At 57.6% G+C, this 24,534-nt stretch overlaps 1 protein-coding gene across 1 annotated transcript in view; it reads left to right on the top strand.

The window, feature by feature from the left end:
* The window catches only part of LOC144951267 (neural proliferation differentiation and control protein 1-like), a 52,125-nt gene extending 33,941 nt beyond the window's left edge, over window positions 1-18,184 (top strand). The window contains 8 exon segments of the mRNA XM_078881430.1: window positions 8,593-8,682; window positions 9,931-10,080; window positions 12,264-12,330; window positions 13,043-13,082; window positions 13,084-13,131; window positions 15,237-15,316; window positions 16,367-16,463; window positions 16,963-18,184. Of these exon segments, the coding sequence (XP_078737556.1) occupies window positions 8,593-8,682; window positions 9,931-10,080; window positions 12,264-12,330; window positions 13,043-13,082; window positions 13,084-13,131; window positions 15,237-15,316; window positions 16,367-16,463; window positions 16,963-17,055 (665 nt within the window). The 3' untranslated portion in view covers window positions 17,056-18,184.
* Window positions 18,185-24,534: the final 6,350 nt, after the last annotated feature.

Here is a 24,534-nt window from a genome sequence, read left to right as displayed (position 1 = left end):
TCCCCGCTCACGGCCACCGCCGGTGACGATTATCTGAACCGGTCCTGGACCTCCCCTAGGTCGACTCGGCCTCAAATGAGTAACCAGGTGCGGTGTGTAGTAAACATCGCCACTGGGGAGACAAAGGCGGTCGGGCGTGGTGCTGGCCACCCACCGCTAACAGCACTTGCCCCCATCAGCCCTTGTGTTGAAGGAAGGTCGGTGTCTGTCCGGTCGTAACACGAAAACCGGTTTGGTCACTCAAAGCCTCCAAACTGGATTCTCAGAACCCCCCCCAACCCCCCCCACTGAACCCCACGCCACCCCCTTCCGCTTGCCGATAAACTGGAGACAGTTTTTTTCGATTTAAAGCTTTCGTGACTGCAGGGATTCATCTTCTTGGTTCTTTCGGTGAAGTCACGTAGAAGGGAAGTAATAAAATAATAAAAACAAAACATAATAAATCCTTTATATTAAGTTCGCTTGCTTGCTTGCGTGCTTGCTTGCGTGCTTGCTTGCTTGCTTACGACCGTGCAAATCTTTCGGTCGTTTTCTAACCCACTTCCCGTGATCCAATCGAGCTGACATTTTCCACCAGACTCGTTGTGCGAGACAATTAATGTTCGTGAAAAAAAATTCCCAAAATGTTACACTTTTTAGGCAAAAAAAAATTATTTTACATATATTCAAATTGAACTCATTCACAGTATAAGAGCCCAGAGCGTAACCCCTCCACAGGCCGTGGCGGAGTAGCGCAGTTGGTAGCGCCCTCGCTTCCCATGCCAAAGGTCGCGGGATCGATCCCCGCGTCCTCCACAGGCGAATATATTTTTAAATCCTTTATATTAAGTTCGCTGCCACGCATATAAAGGATTTATAGTGAAAAACTTTGTTTTTACGGGTTATACTTATTATTATTTTATTACTTCCCTTCTATGTGACTTTACCGAAAGAACCAAGAAGACTGGAGACACTCTCCAGGCAATGTTTGCGTAAAGCTGTCGGCTCGCTTGATCGAGTGCATCCCTGCAACCGGAGCCGCCACAACTTATTTCTAGTTTTAAATCTGACCAGGTACAAGTTTCGCCCTGCGCCGAGCTGTGTGTGCGTCTCTGTGTTGATAAGTGACCCCTGGATACCGGCGAATGACACAGCTCCGCCCGAGTGGCCGATGTCGTCGTCTTGTACGGATTTATAGCAGCGGACAAATAACTCCGAACGCGTGATGTCGAGCGTCAATGTTGGGGCGGGGGCGGAGGCGGGGAGGAAACTGCGAGAAAAAATCCACGCGACCACGGGGAGAGAGAGAGACACGCAAACGTCAGGGCCACAATCGAATCCACGACTTCCTGTACACCAGGCGAGGTAGTCAACATCTCCTAGCCACCGTGATGATGATGAGAGAGCGAGAGACGCAAACTCCAAATATACAGCAGCAGGGGTCGGGATCGAATCCACGACTTCCTGTACACCAGGCGAGGTAGTTAACATCTCCTAGCCACCGTGATGATGAGAGAGAGAGAGAGACGCAAACTCCAAATACACAGCAGCAGGCGTCAGGGTCGGGAACGAACCCACGACCACCTGCACACCAGGCGAGGTAGTCAACATCTCCTAGCCACCGAGATGATGAGAGACACGCAAACTCCAAATACACAGCAGCAGGCGTCAGGGGTCGGGATCGAACCCACGACCTCCTGCACACCAGGCGAGGTAGTCAACATCTCCTAGCCACCGAGAAAAATAGCTACATAGCTCAGTGGGCTTTACCTGGCAAAGCTATTTAGTTGTATAGTTTAGTTTAGCATCGCACCCTTTCAGATGCGCTTCTGCGGCCGTCTGGAACGCTCTTCCTTCCGATATTAGGGAAGCCACTGGCGGCTATGCACTTTGAAATCATCATCATCATCATCCAGATTAACAAACGAATTTCTTTAGAAATATATTTGGTTGCGTTTCAATTGTCATTCTTCCCCCACACCTCCAATTATCCCCCCCCCCCCACTCCCCCCCCCCGCTCCCCCCCCCCCGGCCCCCCCCGCTCCCCCATGTCAGTCCCTAAACTTGGAGGTATTTGGCTCCGGGGTTTGGGACACTTGGCTTACTGTTTTTTTCCCACCCCGCCCCCCTCTATATTTCAAAATCAATTGTCTTCTGGATTCTTAAATAACTTATCATTAAATATTTATATATATTTTTAAAAAGCGTGAGCCGAGTGCTTGCGGTGGGAGTTTGGCGTGGCCAGGGCAGGCTGGCGCACGCCCGTTCCTTCTGCCTCCCACGCGGCATCCCCCACCCGTCACCCCCGTGTTGGATTGATGTGTGGGACGAGCCGAGACTCGCTCTCCACTCGTCTTGGGCGGGGGGAGGGAGGCGAACTTAGAATTCCTGGCGTTGTCGGCCGGGGTGAGAGGGTTCGCACGGCGCACGCGCGCACACACACCTCTCGTCTGGAGGGGCGCGAAACATCGTCACGCCAACCGTGGACTCAGGCGGGGTCTGTGGACTCACACAGAGACCCCATGGACTCACACGGAGACCCATGGACTAGAGACCCATGGACACACACGGAGACCCATGGACTCACACGGAGACCCCATGGACTCGCACAGAGGCCCATGGACTCACACGGAGACCCCATGGACTCACACAGAGACCCATGGACTCACACGGATATCTGTGGACACACACGGAGACCCATGGACTCACACGGAGATCTACAGACTCACACAGAGACCTATAGACACACACAGAGACCCATGGACTAAAGACCCATGGACTCACACAGAGACCCATGGACTAAAGACTCATGGACTCACACAGAGACCCATGGACTCACACAGAGACCCATGGACTCACACGAAGACCCATGGACTCACACAGAGACCCATAGACTCACACAGAGAGACCCATGGACTCACACAGAGAGACTCATAGACTCACACGGAGAACCATGGACTCACACGAACATCGGACGGACATCGGGGTGATTTTTTTGCCCCGGCCGTCGTAACTCACGCGGGGATTTGAAGGAAACAAAAATCAAAACACAGAAACCCGAGCCGGAGTCGTGGCGAGATTCACTACGGCCGTGTCGGCAGGAAGCGCCCTTCCTGGCCCCCGCACTGCACCCTGGGTGTTGCCCTAGCAGCTCACGGCCCAGGAGAGAGGCCGGGTAACGAACTCTCGTCTTAAGGGCCACGCCAAAACCCCGGTTGTCCTCCTCGTAGCAGCAGCAGCAGCGTTGGCTTTTGGCTGGCGATCGAGCAAAGAGTCTATGGGGTCTCGATGTGCATCGATGGGTCTCTTGTAGGTGCATTATGGGTCGATGCGAGTCTGGGTCCCGCTCATTACACACAATGTCGTCAAGGAGCTATAAACCACCATCATCATCTTCATATGCAAATTCCTTTGTCAAGGCGCCCCTTCCCCCCTCCAACCCAGCTTAAATATACGCTGCCAAGCCTGGTGGTGCCCATTCAGACGCTGTCTTCCCGACAGACCTGTTGTTCACCTGAGGACGGCTGCTCGCGTTGTGGCCGAAACGTCGTGAGAATTATTTAATGATGTTTTATTTTTATTATTTTATTATTTCCCTTCCACGTGACTTTACCGAAAGAACCAAGAAGATGAATCCCTGCAGTCACGAAAGCTTTAAATCACCATCATCATCATCATCACGCGTGAACTCCGCTCATCCACGTAACAGCAGCGGCAGCTTTTGGCTGCAGCACGCGGCGCTTACAGACGCGCTGCTTCTGCGGCCGTCTGGAACGCTCTTCCCTTCCGATGTTAGGAAGCCGCTGGAGCTGACTCAACACTGCCCATAGACTCAACACTGCCCATAGACTCAACACTGCCCATAGACTCAACACTGCCCATAGACTCAACACTACCCATAGACTCAACACTGCCCATAGACTCAACACTGCCCATAGACTCAACACTGCCCATAGACTCAACACTGCCCATAGACTCAACACTGCCCATAGACTCAACACTGCCCATAGACTCAACACTGCCCATAGACTCAACACTGCCCATAGACTCAACACTACCCATAGACTCAACACTACCCATAGACTCAACACTACCCATAGACTCAACACTGCCCATAGCCTCAACACTGCCCATAGACTCAACACTACCCATAGCCTCAACACTACCCATAGCCTCAACACTGCCCATAGACTCAACACTGCCCATAGACTCAGCCATGCCACTGTTCGTGTCTCTCTGAATGGTTCACAAAGGTTGTCTCTAATAACTTTGCGACGAGCCACTGAGATCCTCGGGTTCCGAGGTTCAAGCCCTGGGTCTGGGTGTCTCTCACTCTCTCGGGGGGCGGGGGGGTCACGGTGGCCGTATCGGAGACGCTGAATCAGCTGAGAAGCCTGGGTTCTAGCCCCCTCTGGGGGGGGAGGAGGGTCCGCGCCCGTCATCACCCGAAGCCTCCAGTCGCTACTTTCAACAAGTTGCTCGGTATTTTCGAGCCGATGATTGCTGCCTTTGGGTAATTATTATTGCGCTTTCACCTCTGTCTCCAGTGCAGTGTGAGCCCTCGGGGTGTAGGGGGGGGGGGTAGAGGGGTGAAAGGTGGTGGGGGGGGAAGGAAGGGGGAGTAGGGAGGAGGGGGGGGGGGCTCACACGATTAATTACCCGACGAACTCGCGTGGCGTGTTGGCACGCCGCTTGCGAGCTGGCACGCCGCTTGTGCCGCGTTAGATCACCGGCCCCCCCCTTCCCCGCCGCCTCCGTAGCTGTGCCACTTCGCTCGTTGTGGGTTTTTATTTTTACCGCCGTCGGGGGGGCCAGCCCCCCCCCCCCCCCGCCCCCCCCCGGGAGACAGGCGGGTCCCAGGGGGTTGCAGCAAGCGGCTTCGTTGGGGATCAGGTAGCTTCTTCTTGGTTCTTTCAGTAAAGTCACGTAGAAGGGAAATAATAAAATAATAAAAATATAAAACAATTCAAAACATATTTTTTATTTAAAGCTTTCGTGACTGCAGGGATTCATCTTCTTGGTTCTTTCTGTAAAGTCACGTAGAAGGGAAGTAATAAAATAATAAAAATATAAAACAATTGAAAAAATATTTTTTATTTAAAGCTTTCGTGACTGCAGGGATTCATCTTCTTGGTTCTTTCGGTAAAGTCACGTAGAAGGGAAGTAATAAAATAATTCTCACGACGTTTCGGCCACAACACAAGCAGCTGTCAGATGCTGTCTCCCCGACAGACCTGGTCTTCACCTGAGGACGGCTGCTTGCGTTGTGGCCGAAACGTCGTGAGAATTATTTTATTATGTTTTATATTTTTATTGTTTTATTATTTCCCTTCTACGTGACTTTACCGAAAGAACCAAGAAGATGAATCCCTGCAGTCACGAAAGCTTTAAATAAAAAATATTTTTGTTGTTGTTTTATATTTGTATTATTTTATTATTTCCCTTCTACGTGACTTTACCGAAAGAACCAAGAAGATGAATCCCTGCTGCAGTCACGAAAGCTTTAAATCGAGACCAGGTAGCAGTTACCATAGTCTAAGATTTTCGGTCACCGACCCACACACCCGCTGTTACCACCTCGCTCACCGTGCGCGACTGCATCCGTACACACGTGGCTACGCAGTCGGCCCCGGGGGGGGGGCGGGGGGGGTAAGCGGTTTGGGGGGGGGGGGTCAACCTTGCGGGTTTCTGTAACCGAGCGTCGGGGTGCTCTGCTTAAGGGCGGCCTCGCCACGTCGTTGAATGATGGCTCGTGACCCCCTGGTGACCCCCTAGTGACCCCCTGGTGACCCCCGCAACCGCCCTCCGTGTCTCGCACCTCGGGCCAAGCGACCCACCTCCTCCGTGCGGGGTGGACCTGACGCGGGGACGTGGCACGGAGACGTGGCACGGGGAGGTGGGGAGGGGGAAGGCTTTTCATGACGGCAGTGTTGTAGCACGGGATTGAGGAAATGGTGGCTCTGGACCAGAGGTCGCAAACGGGTTTTGATTCCTTACCCGTACCCGTACCCGGCCGCACCAGGGTCGCAAACGGGTACCCGTACCCGGCCGGGTACGGGTAGCCGGGTATCGGGTAGGGTACGGGTATCGGGTAGGGTATGGATATCGGGTAGGGTATGGATATCGGGTAGGGTATGGATATCGGGTACCCGGTTGCGACCTCTGCTCTGGATTGATATTCTTAGGATTTTTCGGTAAAGTCACGTAGGTAAAAAATTCAAATTAATAAAAATAATAATAAAATAAAAATCACGACGTTTCGGAGGCAACACAAGCTTCCGTCTTCAGGTGGAACCGTCACAGCCACGACAGCTGTATCAAGTAAATGAGAGATTACAAGAGCTACCATTATATATACGGAGTGGTAGCTCTTGTAATCTCTCATTTACTTGATACAGCTGTCGTGGCTGTGACGGTTCCACCTGAAGACGGAAGCTTGTGCTGCCTCCGAAACGTCGTGATTTTTATTTTATTATTATTTTTATTAATTTTAAATTTTTTACCTACGTGACTTTACCGAAAAATCCTAAGAATATGAATCCTTGCAGTCACGAAAGCTGAACTCGCCTGCCTTCCCGCGTAACGACCCAAACACCCGCCGATGAGCACGGTCGGCTACGTGCGGTGGCGCGAAACTTCAGCGGACGCACAAACTTCACGGGATCTCTCCTGCCGGTGTCAAAACACAGGAATGGGTTTCTCCCTTGCTGGCACTGCAACAGTTGTGTTAAGGTGATCAAACGCCGAGCGGAAATCTTTTGCAAGCAATCGTGTCTGCGTTAACCACACTTGCTCGTGGCGAACATGCGAACAAAAAACATGCTCTGCTAGTAGATGGTGCATGGTCTTTGAAACTGATTGGTCCACACCAGAGACGGCTTTCTTTAGTGCCTCGTCTCAAAACGGCGTTAGACCAGAGGACGTCAAAATGCAAACAGCACAAAGACAATGACCCCCGGCTTTGAACCCCAAAGATCCACATCTGTGTGGTTCTGATCACCATCCCTGACACGGCCATCGTGAACCCCTTGGTGATGGACTGACCCCCGGCTTTGAACCCCAGAGATCCCATCTGTGGGGTTCCGATCGCAATCTCCGACACGGCCATCGTGAACCCCTTGGTGATAGATTGACCCCCGGCTTTGAACCCCAAAGATCCCATCTGTGGGGTTCCGATTGCAATCTCCGACACGGCCATCGTGAACCCCTTGGTGATAGATTGACCCCCGGCTTTGAATCCCAAAGATCCCATCTGCGGGGTTCCGATCGCCGTGTCGGCCCTCAATGATCGGCGCTGCTTGCGAACAGCACTTGCCCCAACGTTCTGTTCAGGCTACTACCGGGGGGATCTTTTATCTTGAAGGGGGGGTGTGTGTGGTGGGGGGGGGTTGAGGGGCGGGGGGGGGTATGAGGAAGAGATGTAGAGATTTGGGGGGGGGGGTGGAGGCCGATTTAGTGGGGATTTTCGTGCTTCCCAGACCGAGTTTCAGCCGCCCCGACCACAGCAATTGAACCAGATTCTGCAGTGCCAGTCAGCTGGAGACCGGTCACAGCAGTGGCTCACGTTGCGATACAAACACGTTGTGTATACGTGTGTGTACGTGTGTGTACGTGTGTATGTGTGTGTGTATGTGTAAGCGTGTGTATGTGTGTGTATGGTGTGTGTGTGTATGTGTGTGTATGTGTGTGTATGTGTGTACGTGTGTACGTGTGTATGTGTGTGTATGTGTGTGTGTGTATGGTGTATGTGTGTGTGTGTACGTGTGTGTGTATGTGTGTGTGTGTATGTGTATGTATGTACGTGTGTGTATGTGTGTGTATGGTGTATGTGTGTGTATGTGTGTGTGTGTATGGTGTATGTGTGTGTGTGTATGGTGTATGTGTGTGTGTATGTGTGTGTGTATGAGTGTGTGTATGAGTGTGTGTGTATGTGTGTGTGTGTGTATGAGTGTGTGTGTATGAGTGTGTGTGTATGAGTGTGTGTGTATGTGAGTGTGTGTATGTGAGTGTTTGTGTGTGGGGAGCGGTAGTGTCGTGGTTAGCGCTACGAACCCGGCGACCCGAGTTCGATTCCCCGCTTACGGCCACCACCGGTGACGATTTTTCAAACCGGTTCTGGGCCTCCCCTAGGTCGACTCGGCCTCAAATGAGTACCTGTCACGGTGTGTAAACATCGTCACTGGGGAGACAAAGGCGGCCGGGCGTGGTGCTGGCCACCCACCCCCTCGTGTGCCATGCCAGCCTTCAAAGGTGCTCGCTAACAGCACTTGCCCCAACAGTCTGTTACAGGCTACACGGGGGATCTTTGTCTTTGTCCACCTGTATGTGTGAGTGTACGTGTATGTTTCAGTGTATAGGGAGCGGTGGGTGTAGCGGTTAGCGCCACGCTGCACTCCGAACCCGGCGTCCCGAGTTCGATCCCCGCTCACGGCCACCATCACCGGTCACAGATGATCTGAACCGGTACCTGGGCCTCCCTTAGGTCGACTCAGCCTAAAAAAATGATCGCCACTCGCGTGCCGTGGCGGCCTTCATGAGGCGCCGCTGCTCGCTGACAGCACTTGCCCCCAGCAGTGAGGTGAAAGACTACACGGGGGACCTTTGTCTTTGCAGGGCTGGCACGAGCCTCTCAGCTGGACCTGCCCGGGGAAGAGATCGACTTCATCTCGGAGCAGCTGAAGGAGCGCAGCTTGCAGGACGCCGGTGAGAGACACGGGGAGGACGTGGGGGGGGAGACACGGGGGGGAGACACGGGGGGGTGGGGAGACACGGGGGGGAGACACGGGGAGGACGTGGTGGGGAGACACGGGGGGAGACACGGGGGGGAGACACGGGGGGGAGACACGGGGAGGACGTGGTGGGGAGGAGGTGGTGGAGGAGACACGGGGAGGGGGAGACAAGGGCGGGGAAAACACGGGGGGGAGACAAGCTTGAGACATGGGAGGGAGACGCGGGGACAGCTGCCACTGAGGGTGCCCACTTTCAGATGTGCTGAGATGAGATGTGAAGCAGCGTACAGGAAGCAGCTCTATCGGACACACACAGACACAGACACACACACACACCGCCACACACACACACAGACACACACACAGACAGACACAACAACAACAACCGGCATTCGCCACTAAGTGGCAGTGACGTCACCACCGCTTGTGCCAGGCCATGTGCACCTTGAGGCCACGTGAAGTGTCGAACGACCGCTGTCAGGAGGTCACGGGGCAGACCCAGGTGCCACGGGTCGATTGACTGACAGAGATGACTGGCTGATGCACCACCTGTGCCCCCTACTGTGCCAACTTGCTGTGCTTTAGCCACCCGGAGCTCCGCTCGTTGTTGTGAGCGTCGCTCCTCCGCCCTCCGTTGTTGTTGGAGGGCGACTGCCTCCAACTGCCCAGTAGCAGCGTCCTTCACGAGCCTCCTCCACTGAGGCCGATCTTGACACCGCTGGTACCAGTCATCGGCAGGTCCACTCAGCTCCACGTCCTCATGTACCACATCACTCCATCTCTTCTCTAGCCCGTGCCGCGCCCTTTTAGCCCCCTCGATCCGGCCAAACAAAAGCTGTTTAGGCATGCGGTGGCTGGGCATGCGGGCTACATGACCCAGCCAACGCAGCCTTGCCTGCCGGAGGAGCTCACCGATGGGACTTTGCCCAGATCTTTCAAGGATTTGTGAGCTCCTCACACAATGCAGCCTGGTTAAACCCAGGATGGATCGTAGGCAGGCCAGCCTAAATGTTTCCAACACACACGCAGACACACACACGCAGACAAACACGCGCAGACAGACACACACGCAGACACACACGCAGACACACACAGGCACACACAGACACACACAGACACACACACCACCATCATCGTCACCACTAGCGTCGAGCTTGGACCACTCGCTGTCGCGGATGTGAATGAAATCCGTTTCCTTCCTCCCTCCCCCCCACCTCCACAGCGCCAGCGCCCAGGTCGGCTCCACTGGGCCCCGATGGCCGAGGGAGCCCAAACGCCTCCGCCGTGACCTCCGCAGCCGCCCCGGGTCCTGTTGCGGTCGACAAGGGGCAGAGTTCGCACAATGACCCTGCCACCGACACGCTCTTCCTGAGTACGTACGCTCACGCACGCACAGGCACGCGCGCACAGGCACGCGCGCACAGCCACGCGCGCACAGCCACGCGCGCACAGGCACGCGCGCACAGGCACGCGCGCACAGCCACGCGCGCACAGGCACGCGCGCACAGCCACGCGCGCACAGGCACGCGCGCACAGCCACGCGCGCACAGCCACGCACAGGCACGCACGCACAGCCACGCGCGCACAGGCACGCGCGCACAGCCACGAACGCACAGGCACGCACGCACAGCCACGCACGCACAGGCACGCACGCACAGGCACGCACGCACAGCCATGCACGCACAGGCACGCACGCACGCACAGCCACGAACGCACAGGCATGCACGCACAGCCACGCACGCACAGGCACGCACGCACAGCCACGCGCGCACAGCCACGCACGCACAGCCACGCGCGCACAGCCACGCGCGCACAGGCACACACGCACAGCCACGCGCGCACAGGCACGCGCGCACAGCCACGAACGCACAGGCACGCACGCACAGCCACGCACGCACAGGCACGCACGCACAGGCATGCACGCACAGCCATGCACGCACAGGCACGCACGCACAGCCACGAACGCACAGGCACGCACGCACAACCACGCACGCACAGGCACGCACGCACAGCCACGCACGCACAGCCACGCACAGGCACGCACGCACAGCCACGCACGCACAGGCACGCACGCACAGCCACGCACGCATAGGCACGCACGCACAGCCACGCACGCACAGGCACGCACGCACAGCCACGCACGCACAGGCACGCACGCACAGCCACGAACGCACAGGCACGCACGCACAGCCACGAACGCACAGGCACGCACGCACAGGCACGAACGCACAGGCACGCACGCACAGCCACGCACGCACAGGCACGCACGCACAGGCACGCACAGCCACGCACGCACAGGCACGGACGCACAGCCACGCACGCACAGCCACGCACGCACAGCCACGCACGCACAGGCACGCACGCACAGCCACGCACGCACAGGCACGCACGCACAGCCACGCACAGGCACGCACGCACAGCCACGCACAGCCACGCATGCACAGGCACGCACAGCCACGCACGCACAGGCATGCACGCGTGCACGGTCACGAATGCACGTGCAGAGACGCACGTACGATCACGCACAGTCGCGCACGGTTACATCATCATCATCATCACGGTGGCTAGGAGATGTTAACTACCTCGCCTGGTGTACAGGAGGTCGTGGGTTCGATCCAAACCCTGACGCCTGCTGCTGTATATTTGCAGTTTGCGTGTCTCTCTCTCTCATCATCATCACGGTGGCTAGGAGATGTTGACTACCTTGCCTGGTGTGCAGGAGGTTGTGGGTTCGATCCCGACCCTGACGATGCCTGCTGTTGTATATTTGGAGTCTGCGTGTCTCTCGCCGTGGTCACGTGGATTTTTCCCCGGGTCCTCCTGTTTTTCCCTCCACATTTTAGAATCAACAACATCACCACGCGCTCAGAGTTATTTGGCTGCTGCTAGGAACTTCCACGCGATGGTGATGATGAGCCACCTTCGTCGAGCTCTCATTTGTGGCCAGGTCGCTTCTGAAAACGAGCTGTACATCGTTCAGTGAGCCTTACCTGGTGAAATAATGAAAACAATGTTTAGTAGTAGGTTTTTACCCTTTTAAACTGGGACAAAACTGATACCTTTATTCAAGGCATCATGTTTGCAATAACCACAACACAAGCAGTCAAAAATGTAAACAAAAAGAAGCAACTCTCATAATGATAATAATAATATGCACTGTCCTTGAAGTTGATTGGCCGTCTCGGGTGTGTACCAATCAACTTCAAGGACAGTGCATATTATTATCATTATCAAAGTTGCTTCTTTTTGTTTGCATTTTTGACTACGTGTGTTGTGGTTATTGCAAACATGATGCCTTGAATAAAGGTGTCAGTTTTGTACCAGTTTAAAAGGGTAAAAAACCTACTACTATATTTTGCCACTGGTAAAAGAGATCTCATAGTGAAAACAATGTTGTTTAGTTTATAGTTTACACAACGCGTCGGAGAGTAGTTCCACCACCCGGGAGACGGAGCGAGGCTGAGAGTGATCCCTGCCCTGCACGAGGATCTTTGCTCTTGGTGTGATGGCTGCGTCTGTGTGTCCCGTGTCTCTCCTCCCCGCTCCCACTGGCAGTCATACTCATCGCCTGTGTGGTCACAGGAACAGCGGGACTCATTCTGGCGGTGGTCTGCTGTTGCTAGTGAGTACAGCCCACACCGACGCACGCACACACACAGACACACGCACACACGCACGCACACAGACACACGCACACCGACACACGCACACACCGACGCACGCGCACACCATCACACGCACACACGCACACACCGACACACGCACACACCGACACACACGCACACACCGACACACACACGCACACCGACACACGCGCACACCGACACACACACACGCACACCGACACACGCGCACACCGACACACTCACACACACACCGACACACACACACGCACACCGACACACACACACACACACCGACACACTCACACACACACACGCACACACGCACACACGCACGCACACACGCACATACACACACACGCGCACACACGCGCACGCAAACCCCTTCACGGGTGCTGCTCGCTCACAGCACTTGCCCCCAACGCTCTCCGCGGCTACCCGGGGGACCTTTGTCTGCGTCCGTGGCGTCGCGGCCAGCGCCGTGCCGCGAACCCGGCAGACCCAAGTTCGATTCCCGCTCACGGCCGCCAACACCACGGTGATGATTATCCGAGCCGGTCCCGGGCCTCCGCTAGGTCGACTCGGCCTCAAAACGAATGCCCGGTCCGGTGCGCGTGAAGCATCGGCGCCGGGGGGAGACAAAGCCGGCCCCTCTTGCCCCACCGATCCGTGGAAGGCTTCACGGGGGACCTTTGCCTGCGGTGTGTGCAGCATGCAGCGGAGCGCGAAGAAGGCAGAGAAGGCCCGCTACCCCGGCCTTCGGGGCCACGGCGGGGCACGCCGAGCCCAGCAAAGGCCTGGTGAGGGCCCACCCCCCTCGTGTCTCCCCCCCCGTGTCTCAGTGTCTCCCCCCCGTGTCTCAGTGTCTCCCCCCCGTGTCTCCCCCCCGTGTCTCAGTGTCTCCCCCCCGTGTCTCCCCCCCGTGTCTCAGTGTCTCCCCCCCGTGTCTCAGTGTCTCCCCCCCGTGTCTCAGTGTCTCCCCACCGTGTCTCAGTGTCTCCCCCCCGTGTCTCCCCCCCGTGTCTCAGTGTCTCCCCCCCGTGTCTCCCCCCCGTGTCTCAGTGTCTCCCCCCCATGTCTCAGTGTCTCCCCCCCGTGTCTCCCCCCCGTGTCTCAGTGTCTCCCCCCCTGTGTCTCAGTGTCTCCCCCCCGTGTCTCCCCCCCCGTGTCTCAGTGTCTCCCCCCCGTGTCTCCCCCCCGTGTCTCAGTGTCTCCCCCCTGTGTCTCAGTGTCTCCCCCCCGTGTCTCCCCCCCGTGTCTCAGTGTCTCCCCCCTGTGTCTCAGTGTCTCCCCCCCGTGTCTCAGTGTCTCCCCACCGTGTCTCAGTGTCTCCCCCCCGTGTCTCCCCCCCGTGTCTCAGTGTCTCCCCCCCGTGTCTCCCCCCAGTGTCTCAGTGTCTCCCCCCCGTGTCTCCCTGTGTCTCAGTGCCTCCCCCCCCCCCCCCCGTGTCTCTTCCCCGTTCCCGTGTCTCCCCCCCCGTTCCCATGTCTCCCCGTGTCTCAGTGTCTCCCCCCCGTGTCTCCCCGTGTCTCAGTGTCTCCCCCCCCCCCCCGTGTCTCTCTCCCGTGTCTCTCCGTGTCTCAGCGTTTCTCTGTCTCCCCGTGTATCAGTATCTCCCTCCCCCCCCCCCCCCCCGTGTCCCCCTCCCGTGTCTCAGTGTCTCCCCCCCGTGTCTCCCCCCCGTGTCTCAGTGTCTCCCCCCTGTGTCTCCCTGTGTCTCAGTGTCTCCCCCCCCCCGTGTCTCTCCGTGTCTCAGCGTTTCCCTGTCTCCCCGTGTCTCAGTATCTCCCTCCCCCCCCCCCCCCGTGTGTCCCCCCCATGTCTCCCCCCCCCGTGTCTCCCCCCCCCGTGTCTCTCCCCCGTGTCTCTCCCCTGTGTCTCCCTGTCTCCCCGTGTCTCAGCGTTTCCCTGTCTCACCGTGTCTCAGTGTCTCCCCGTGTCTCAGTGTCTCCTCGTGTTTCAGTGTTTCTCTGTGTGTCTCCCGCCGTGTCTCCCAGTGTCTCCCCCAGTGTCTGCCTGTGTCGTCTCCCTGTGTCTCCCTGTGTCTCCCTGTATCTCCGTGCCTCTCCCCTTGCCTCCCCCCGTGGCTCCCCATGTCTCACCGTGTCTCCCCACGTTTCCCCCCGTGTCTCCCCCCCATGTCTCCCTGTGTCTCCTCCCGTGTCTCACCTTATCGCCCCGCGTCTCCCCGTGTCTGTCCGTGCCCGTGTCTCAGCGTCTTGGCGTCGGTGCCTCTCAGTGACGGCATCAGCCTCTGATCCCGTGACCCCGTGACCCCGTGACCCCGTGACACTTGACCTGCTGTACCTGTGACCTACTAAACAAATTACGGCGACCTTTGACTTCGTGACCCACGATCCCCGAGTCAACTCTCCAATCCGGCAACCCTCGTGGCAGCTCGCGCTCTCCAGCCGTCACCCTTTGACCCCGCCAATCTCGACCCGTCGACCTCTGACCTGGCGAACCCCCACCCACGTGACGCTCTACCCAACGAGCCATTCGTAACCCGTTGACCTTTCCTGCGTGCCGCTACCCCCCCCCCACCCTCGCCCCTCCCCCACCCCCACCCTCGCCCCTCCCCCACCCCCCTCCCCCCCCACCCCCGTCCTTCCCCCACCCCCGCCCCTCCCCCACCCCCCTCCCCCCACCCCCGCCACCCCCCACCCCCCACCCCTCCCCCGCCCTCCCCCCACCCCTGCCACCCCCCACCCCCTCCCCCACCCCTCCACCACCCCCCACCCCCGCCCTCCCCCTACCCCTCCCCCACCCCTCCCCCACCCCCGCCCCTCCCCCGCCCTCCCCCCACCCCCGCCACCCCCCTCCCCCCACCCCCGCCCCTCCCCCACCCCCCTCCCCCCACCCCCGCCACCCCCCACCCCCTCCCCCCCCACTCCGATCCCTGCAGTCCGGGGACCGCAAGCTGGCGCAGAGTGCACAGATGTACCACTACCAGCACCAGAAGCAGCAGATCATGGCCATGGAGCGGTGAGTGTGGGTGACCTTTGGTGGTGGGGGGGCGGGGGCGGGGGTGAGGATGGGGGTGGGGGGCAAGCAAGGACGTGCACCGCCACGAGCGTGAGAGAGAGAGCATGAGAGAGAGAGGGAGAGAATATCCGAACGGATTGTGGGGCCTCCCCTAGGTCGACTCAGCCTCAAGTGAGTACCTGGTGCGCGTGTGTGCAAGTAAAACATCAGCACTGGGGAGACAAAGGCGGTCGGTGTATATGTACCTATGTACGTACGTATGTGCGTCCGCCTGTATGTGTGAGTGTACACGTGTGAGTACGTGTGTGTTCGTGTGTGTGTGTGAGTGTAACGGGGAGTGGTGGTGCAGCGGTTAGCGCTGTTGCTGGCCACCCACCCCCCCCCCCTCGCGTGCCGTAGGCGTTGCTGCTACTCGATAACACGGCACTTGCCCCAACAGTCTGTTGAGGCTACTCGGGGGGTCTTTGTCTTTGTGCGTGAGTCTAAGTACAGTCCAACATCATTTGAGTTGGTTAATGGGGCTTCATTGGGGGGCTGTTGATGACGATGTCGACGATGATGATGACAATGTTGATGATGTTCATGGCGATATTGATGATGATGTTGATGATGATGATGTGGATAATGATGACGATGTTGATGGCGATGACGTGGATGATGACGATGTTGATGATGATGACGATGATGATGACGATGATGATGATGACGTGGATGATGATGATGTTGATGATGTTGACGATGTTGATGACGATGTTGATGACGATGTTGATGACGATGTTGATGTTGGTGATGATGATGACGATGTTGATGTGGACGATGTTGATGACGATGTTGATGTGGACGATGTTGATGATGTTGACGATGTTGATGACGATGTTGATGTTGGTGATGATGATGACGATGTTGATGTGGACGATGTTGATGTTGATGATGTTGACGATGTTGATGACGATGTTGATGTTGATGATGATGTTGACGATGTTGATGTTGATGATGATGTTGACGATGTTGATGTTGATGATGTTGATGTTGATGATGTGGACGATGTAGGAGTAAGGAGGCAGCCCCGCCGCTCGGCTCGGACAGTGAGGACGATGGAGAGGAGGAGGGAGATTTCACAGTGTACGAGTGCCCCGGCCTGGCGCCTGTAAGCAGCAACAACCACAACAACAACCACCACAACAATAACAACCACAACAACAACTACAACCACTACAACAACTACCACAACAACACCCACCACAACCACAACAACAACCACAACAACAACAACAACAACCACAACAACAACAACAACAACCACGACAACCATCACAACAACAACCACAACAACAACTACAACCACAACAACTACAACCACCACAACAACAACTATCACAACAACACCCACCACAACCACCACAACTACTACAACCACCACAACAGCAAAAATCTACGTGACCACGGGGAGAGAGAGAGAGAGACACTCCAAATACACAGCAGCAGGCGTCAGGGTCGGGATCGAACCCACGACCTCCTGTACACCAGGCGAGGTAGTTAACATCTCCTAGCCACCGTGGCGCCCCTTGAACATCCACTGTGCTGTCTCTCCCCACACCCGTGACCCCGTGACCCCGTGACCCCGTGACCCCGTGACCCCATGACAGACGGGCGAGATGGAGGTGAGGAATCCGCTGTTTGACGACTCCACGCTGCCCGACAACAAGAAGAGTCACGGGCAGAGCAACGGCACCCACTAGGGCACTCGGACACCACCACCACCACCACCGCCACCACAACAACTACCACCACCACAACAACTACCACCACAATAACCACCATCACCACCTCCCACCACCTCCCACCACCACCACCCCCAACCACCATCACCAGATTCACCACCCACCACTACAATAACCACCACTACAATCACCACCGCCACCACCGCCACCACCACCACCACAATAACCGTCATCGCCATCACAACAACCACCACCGCAACAACTACCACCACCGCAACAACTACCACCACCCACAATAACCACCACCACCACTCCCACCACCACCACCTCCCCACCACCACCTCCCACCACCACCCCCACCACCACCCCCAACCACCATCACCAGATTCACCACCACCACAATAACCACCACCACCACAATCACCACCACCACAATAACTACCACCACAACCACCACCACCACAATCACCACCACCACCTCCCACCACCACCACCGCAACAACTACCACCACCACAATAACAACCACCACCACAATAACCACCACCACCCCCACCACCACCACTCCCAACCACCACCACTACAATAACCACCACCACAATCACCACCACAATAACCACCACCACCACCACAATCACCACCACCACAATAACCACCACCACAACCACCACCACCACAACCACCACCACCACAATCACCACCACCACAATCACCCGCCACCACCACCACAATAACCGCCGTCGCCATCACAACAACCACCACCGCCAACACAACCAGCACAACCACACGGCAACGTGACGACAGCTAGCAGCAACAACAACAGCCACAATCCATACACACGGCAGCCTGCCACATAACAACAGCGGAACGAGGGGGGTGCACGACAACAACGATCACACAACAACAACAACGCCACAACCACAGGGCTGTACGGGAACACGCACAGTCACACAACTACCGGAGGGGCATCACCGGTGCCCCCATGGCCAGGCAGGGTTTCCTACACCGCGGCTCACGCTCGCTCGCTGGCTCACTCGCTCACCCACTCGCTCACCTGCCCACTCATTCACTCTCGCTCACCCGCCCACTTATTCACTCGCTCACCCGCCCACTCATTCACTCGCTCACCCGCCCACTCACCCACTCGCTCACCCCACTCGCTCACACCGCCCACTTCACCCACTCGCTCACCGCCCACTCACCCACTCGCTCACCCCGGCTACTCACCCACTCGCTCACCCGCCCCCACTCACCCACTCGCTCACCCGCCCCACTCGCTCACACCGCCCACTCACCCACTCGCTCACCCGCCCACTCACCCACTCGCTCACCCGGCTACTCACCCACTCGCTCACCCGCCCACTCACCCACTCGCTCACCCGCCCACTTCGCTCACCCGCCCACTCATTCAGCCACTAAACTCGCCCCATCATTGGACTACCCACCAGTTCAATTGCTCAGTCACTCACCAAGTAACTCACTCAATCGCTCACCAACTCGCTCACCCGCCCACTCATTCAGCCACTAAACTCACCCCCTCGTTGTCCTACCCACCAACTCATTCGCTCAGTCACTCACCAAGTCAATCAATGATACCCCAAACGCTCACTTCGTTCACAGACTCCGCCCATCTCCTTCGCCCACTCATTCGCCCACTCATTCACCCACTCATTCACCAACTCATTCGCCCACTCATTCGCCCACTTCATTCGCCCACTCATTCGCCCACTCATTCACCAACTCATTCACCCACTCATTCACCAACTCATTTGCCCACTCATTCACCAACTCATTCGCCCACTCAATCACCAACTCATTCACCCACTCATTCGCCCACTCACTTAGTCCACATCACACTCGCCCACATCACAACCCAATCAGTATCCACACACTCACCCATCCACCACCCACCCACCCACACACACACCCACACCACCCACCCACACACCCACACACCCACACACCCACCAACCCACCCACTCACACCCCCCACTCACCCACCCACACACCCACACACCCACCCACTCACCCACACACTCACCCACCCACACACCCACTCACCCACCCACACACCCACCCACACACCCCACCCACACACCCACTCACCCACCCACTCACCCACCCACACACCCACCCACTCACCCACCCACACACACACCCACACACCCACCCCACACACCCACACACCCACACACCCCACCAACCCACCCACTCACACCCCCACTCACCCACCCACACACCCACACACCCCACCCACTCACCCACACACACTCACCCACCCACCCACTCATCCACCCACACACCCACCCACACACCCACTCACCCACCCACTCACCCACCCACACACCCCACCCACCACACTCACCCACCCACACACACACCCACACACCCACCCACACACCCACACACCCACCAACCCACCCACTCACACCCCCACTCACCCACCCACACACCCACACACCCCACCCACTCACCCCACACACTCACCCACCCACCCACTCACCCACACACTCACCCACCCACTCACCCACCCACTCACCTACTCACCCACCCACACACCCACACACCCACCCACTCACCCACACACCCCACCCACACACCCACCCACACACCCACACACCCACACACCCACCAACCCACCCACTCACACCCCCACTACACACCCACCCACACACCCACACACCCACCCACTCACCCACACACACTCACCCACCTCCACCCACCCACCCACCACCCACACACCCACCCACACACCCACTCATCCACACACCCACACACCCACCAACCCACCCACTCACAACACAACCACCTGACCCACCCACCCACACACCCACCCACACACCACCACACCCACCCACAACACCCACACACTCACCCACCCACACATCCACCAACCCACCCACTCACACCCCCACTCACCCACCCACACACCCACACACCCACACACCCACCCACTCACCCACACACTCACACACCCACACACCCACACACCCACACACCCACCCACTCACCCACACACTCACACACCCACACACCCACCCACTCACCCACACACCCACCCCACACACCCACCCACCCACCACACCCACTCACCCCACCCACCTCACACACCCACCACCACACACCCACCCACACACCCACACCACACCCCACACACCCACCAACCCACCCACACACTCACCCACCACCACTCACCCACCCACACACCCACCACACACCCACTCACCCACCCACCACACTCACCACCCACACACCCACACAACCCACCAACCCATCCACTCACACACACCACTACACACCCACACACCCACCCACTCACCCACACACTCAGACACACACACACCACCACACCCACACACCCACCCACTCACCCACACACACACCCACACACCCACCCACTCACCCACACACCCACTCACCTGTTGAGTTTAAGGGCTGCACGCTTCTTTTCCAAGTTAAAATTAAAGATGCAAAATACGACATGTAATCAAAATTAACGATGTACTGTTAATGTAAATAACATATAATTCTATGACATACAAATTATACCCATGCTATGCTACCGAGATAATCAAACATTGTATGAGACACTACAAAGACAAAAGATCCCCCCCCGTACAGCCTTAACAAATCATTGGGGCTAGTGCTCTTAACCACAACCAATGAAAGCCGACACGGCACACAAGGTGGCGTGGCGTGGCCAGCACCACGCCCGGCCGCCTTTGTCTCCCCAGTGGCGATGTTTACTACACACCGCGCCCGGTTACTCATTTAAGGCTGAGTCGACCTAGGGGGGGGACCCAGCACCGGTTCAGATATCCGCTGCTGCCCTGTTTGGTCGTGAGCGAGAATCCAACGCTGACCCCCAGGGCACAGCGGGGTCAGATGCGTGGACCGCCACTTCCGTTCCACAGGGCTCCTGGTGGCCACCCTGAGCCCACCACTTCCAGACAGCGGTCCTAGCAGCGGTGATGAAGGGCGCCACGGTCGAGAGGGAGATGTTGACTACTCGCCTGGTATGCAGGATTCATAGTCCTTGGTTGTTTCGGTAAGGTCGCGTAGGTAAGAAATGAAATAAACGAAAACAACTAAATTAAAATCGCGGCGTTTAGTTGTTTTCATTTGTTAGATTTTTTACCGACGTGACTTTACCGAAAAAAACAAAGAGAATGAATCCTTGCAGTCACGAAAACTTCAAATCGATCATTGGTATGCAGGAGGTCGTGGGTTCGATCCTGACCCCCTTGACGCCTGCTGCTGTATATTTAGAGTCTGCGCCTATTTCTCTCATCACCATCATCACCACGGTGGTGAGGAGATGTTGACTACCTCGCCTGGTGTGCAGGAGGTCGTGGGTTCGATCCTGACGCCTGCTGCTGTATATTTGCAGTTTGCGGCGTCTCTCTCTCTCACCGTGGTCACGTGTTTTCCCCCCCTCCACATTTAGAACCGACGTCACGCGTTTTTGAATTATTTGGCCACTGCAATGAATCCCCACGTGGTGATGATACACCCACTTCCGTCGACTTATCATTTGCGTCATTCGTAATAGCTTCTGAAAAAGAGCCATACAGCTCAGTTTGGGGCCTTACCTGCCAAAATAAAACAAATAGTTTCGGAGTTTTTAGTTTAGCTACCGGCTGCGTCGGGTGGTGGAGGGTCTCGACGACACAGATTTGGCCGGGTCGACGGACGCATTCGCCCGCTAGTTGCGGGGAGACGGGGGGGGGGGGGGCGGGGGGGGTGTTCGCGGGTTCGATATCAAGCGGCCGCCCTGGTTAATACGACGGCTGCGCGTGCCCTCCGCTCCGCTTCAAGTGGAACTCCGTAGAGGGGCCCACGACTGCCCAGACTCTCGCGGATCCAAATTCGAAAAAACATCGCCCCGCCAATCGCTCGCGTGGGATCACACGGCAGCAGCAGCGGCGGCAGCAGCAGCAGCGGCAGCAGCAGCGGCAGCAGCAGCAGCAGGAGCAGCAGCATCGCTTCCGCCGTGTGCTGCAAAGAACACCCGGGAGGGACCCTCCTTGTAAGAGAGCCTTGAGACCCGGAGATTCCTCTCCCGGGGACAGACGAAGTGGGATCGTTAACGACGAGTTGACAATGATGGGCAAGTAGTAGCGGCGATGGGCAAGTAGTTGTTATTATACGCTCTTAGAAATGATCATGATGTCTTCACCCAAGCGCACCCGCGTAGCCAGTGACAGGGGACAAAGGCGCCGCCCTGCAATAGCGTCGCCCCCCTCCCCGCGCACGCGACTTGCGGTGAACGTAGGGGCCTCTGGTTGCCGGAGAGAGTCCAAGTGAACCGGATTTGACGTATGGGCGCGTAGGAACAGAGAGACGCGGAGACGTGCTGGCACACACACGCGCACACGTGTGTGTACGTGTGTGCGTGTGTGCGCGCGTGCGTGTGTGCGAGTCGAAGTTGGGGATCGATGTCAATCACTCAATGCATCTGTAATCTCAAGTCCGTTTGTTTATACAATCAGTGGGTTGATCAATCCGCTGCTGGATGAAGGCCTGTCCCTACGCCGCGTTGGTCACCCGGCGGGCGGGCGGGCGGGCGGGCGGGGGGGGGGGGGGTTGAGGTGTTTGTTTGAGCATACTTCACCACGCCGGTGCAGTGCGGGTCGGTGGAGGGAGGGAAGTGATGCCCGGGACCGGTTCGGACGGACGTCACTCGCCGCCGATGTTTCGTTCGCGAGCCGCGAGCCGGACGCTGACCTCTGCGCCAAACCGGGGAGATGCCACCGCTGCCGCCACCGGCGTGTGCCGCGTGACCTCCGATTGGCACGTCCGGCTGCGTACGGCGTGCGATGGAAACCCTACGTACGGACATTGCGTGCGTACGTACGTAGGCGTTGGGGCGCCCGCGGGGGGGGGGGGGGTCCGTCGGCTTCGTTCGCAGACGGAACGGCAAAAGGTCCCCCGCCGCCACCGAAGCAGACCCAAAGATTGCGGGACACCGGCTCGGGCAGCTGACTCACTTGGGACCAAGAATTCGGGGGCGGTGTGGGGGGTGTTGGGGGGGGGGGTGCGGGGGACACTTGCGGTAATGGCGAGGCGGTTCCGCTGGTTAGCGATCGGTTCGGTGTTAAGTTATTCGTTTTGGGTTCTCCCCTTTTTTTCTTTTCTCAAGACGACGGTCGTCAGTTCAGGGTGGTTCAGGGTGGTTCAGGGTGGTTCAGGGTGGCCCGCGGAGGTGTCGGGACTTTGGTTCGCGGGAGGTGGCGGGGTGGGGAGGTGGGGGGTCAGAGGGTGGCGGATCGGACGAGGGTTGTGTGTCCTTCACACGTTTAGAGAGCACGCACAGTCTGCACCACGGCACAGTCGATATAAAATGTTTAACAACACGCCTGCGTGCGTGCGTGGGTGTGGATTTACCGGTGAATGAGGTGGACGTGAACGCGACCCTCTTACCTCCCATACTCTTAGGTTTTTTCCCGGTAAAGTCACGTGACTTTACCGAAAAAAAACTTTACCGAAAAAACCTAAGAGCACGAATCCTTGCAGTCACGAAAGCTTCAAATCTAGACCCTCCTACCTCCCGCCTTGCCCCCGTCCGGCAGCCACGGCCCACCGAAGCGAGCACGTGGCGGTGACGTCACACATGCCGGTGACGTCACGCGATGACGTCGCCGCCACGTGGCGTCGTGGTCGTCGTCACGTGACGCCGTCGTCGTCACGTGACGTTGCCAGCGTTCTACAACGCGCGTGGCCCCTTCGTTGCAGATGGGGCGAGTCACCCCGGGGTTCACGGAGCCGTCGGGCGGAGGGCGCGTTCACGCGACGACGGATGCCGAAGCGAGCGGTTTACAGGGGTGGTGGAGGTGGTGGTGGTGGCGGTGGTGGAGGAGGGAGGTGAAGCGAAAAAGGACGGGCGGCAAACACGACGTCGAGAGTGTGCGGGGGTCGAGGCAATGAACGAAGCGACGGCGCTTTGGGAGAAACAACTGACTGGGCGGGGGGGGGGGGTACGTGAATCGGGGGGTACGTGAATCGGGGGGTATCACTGTATCACCGTATCGCGTCGTGCGAGCGAGAATCCCCGTTGATCTCCTCCCCCCCCCCCCTCTCCCCCCCCCTGATTGTGAACGAATTGGCAAATGTTTCGATCCCGTTCCGTTTTTCAAAGTTACAACTCTCGGTCCACGCGACGGAGCCGTGGTCAAGTTCTCGCGTCCACCCCCCCCTCCTCCACCCCCGTGGACTATATGCGGGGACCGCTCGCCCGCCAATAAAGACCTTCAAACTCCCGTTTCGCCTTTCGCTCGCCGTCGTCATCGTCGTCGTCGTTTCAGAGAGCGGTGTTCGTTGGGCAGGGCGTGCCACGGACATCTTCCCCGTGTCCGCTGACGGGAAGAGAGGATCGTTCGACGTGGTGGTTTTCAAGCGAAATGTCCTTTTGATCGATCGTTGCCAAAGCTTCGTCAATATGGAATGTCATCCTCCCGTAGCCCCAAGTCCTCCCTACGACTCTCCCTCCATCCCCTCCC

Source organism: Lampetra fluviatilis, chromosome 61 (genome assembly GCF_964198595.1).
Source record: "Lampetra fluviatilis chromosome 61, kcLamFluv1.1, whole genome shotgun sequence".
NCBI lineage: Eukaryota > Metazoa > Chordata > Hyperoartia > Petromyzontiformes > Petromyzontidae > Lampetra > Lampetra fluviatilis.
Note: the sequence above shows the minus strand (reverse complement) of the source record. Positions and strands in the feature narration are given on the sequence as shown.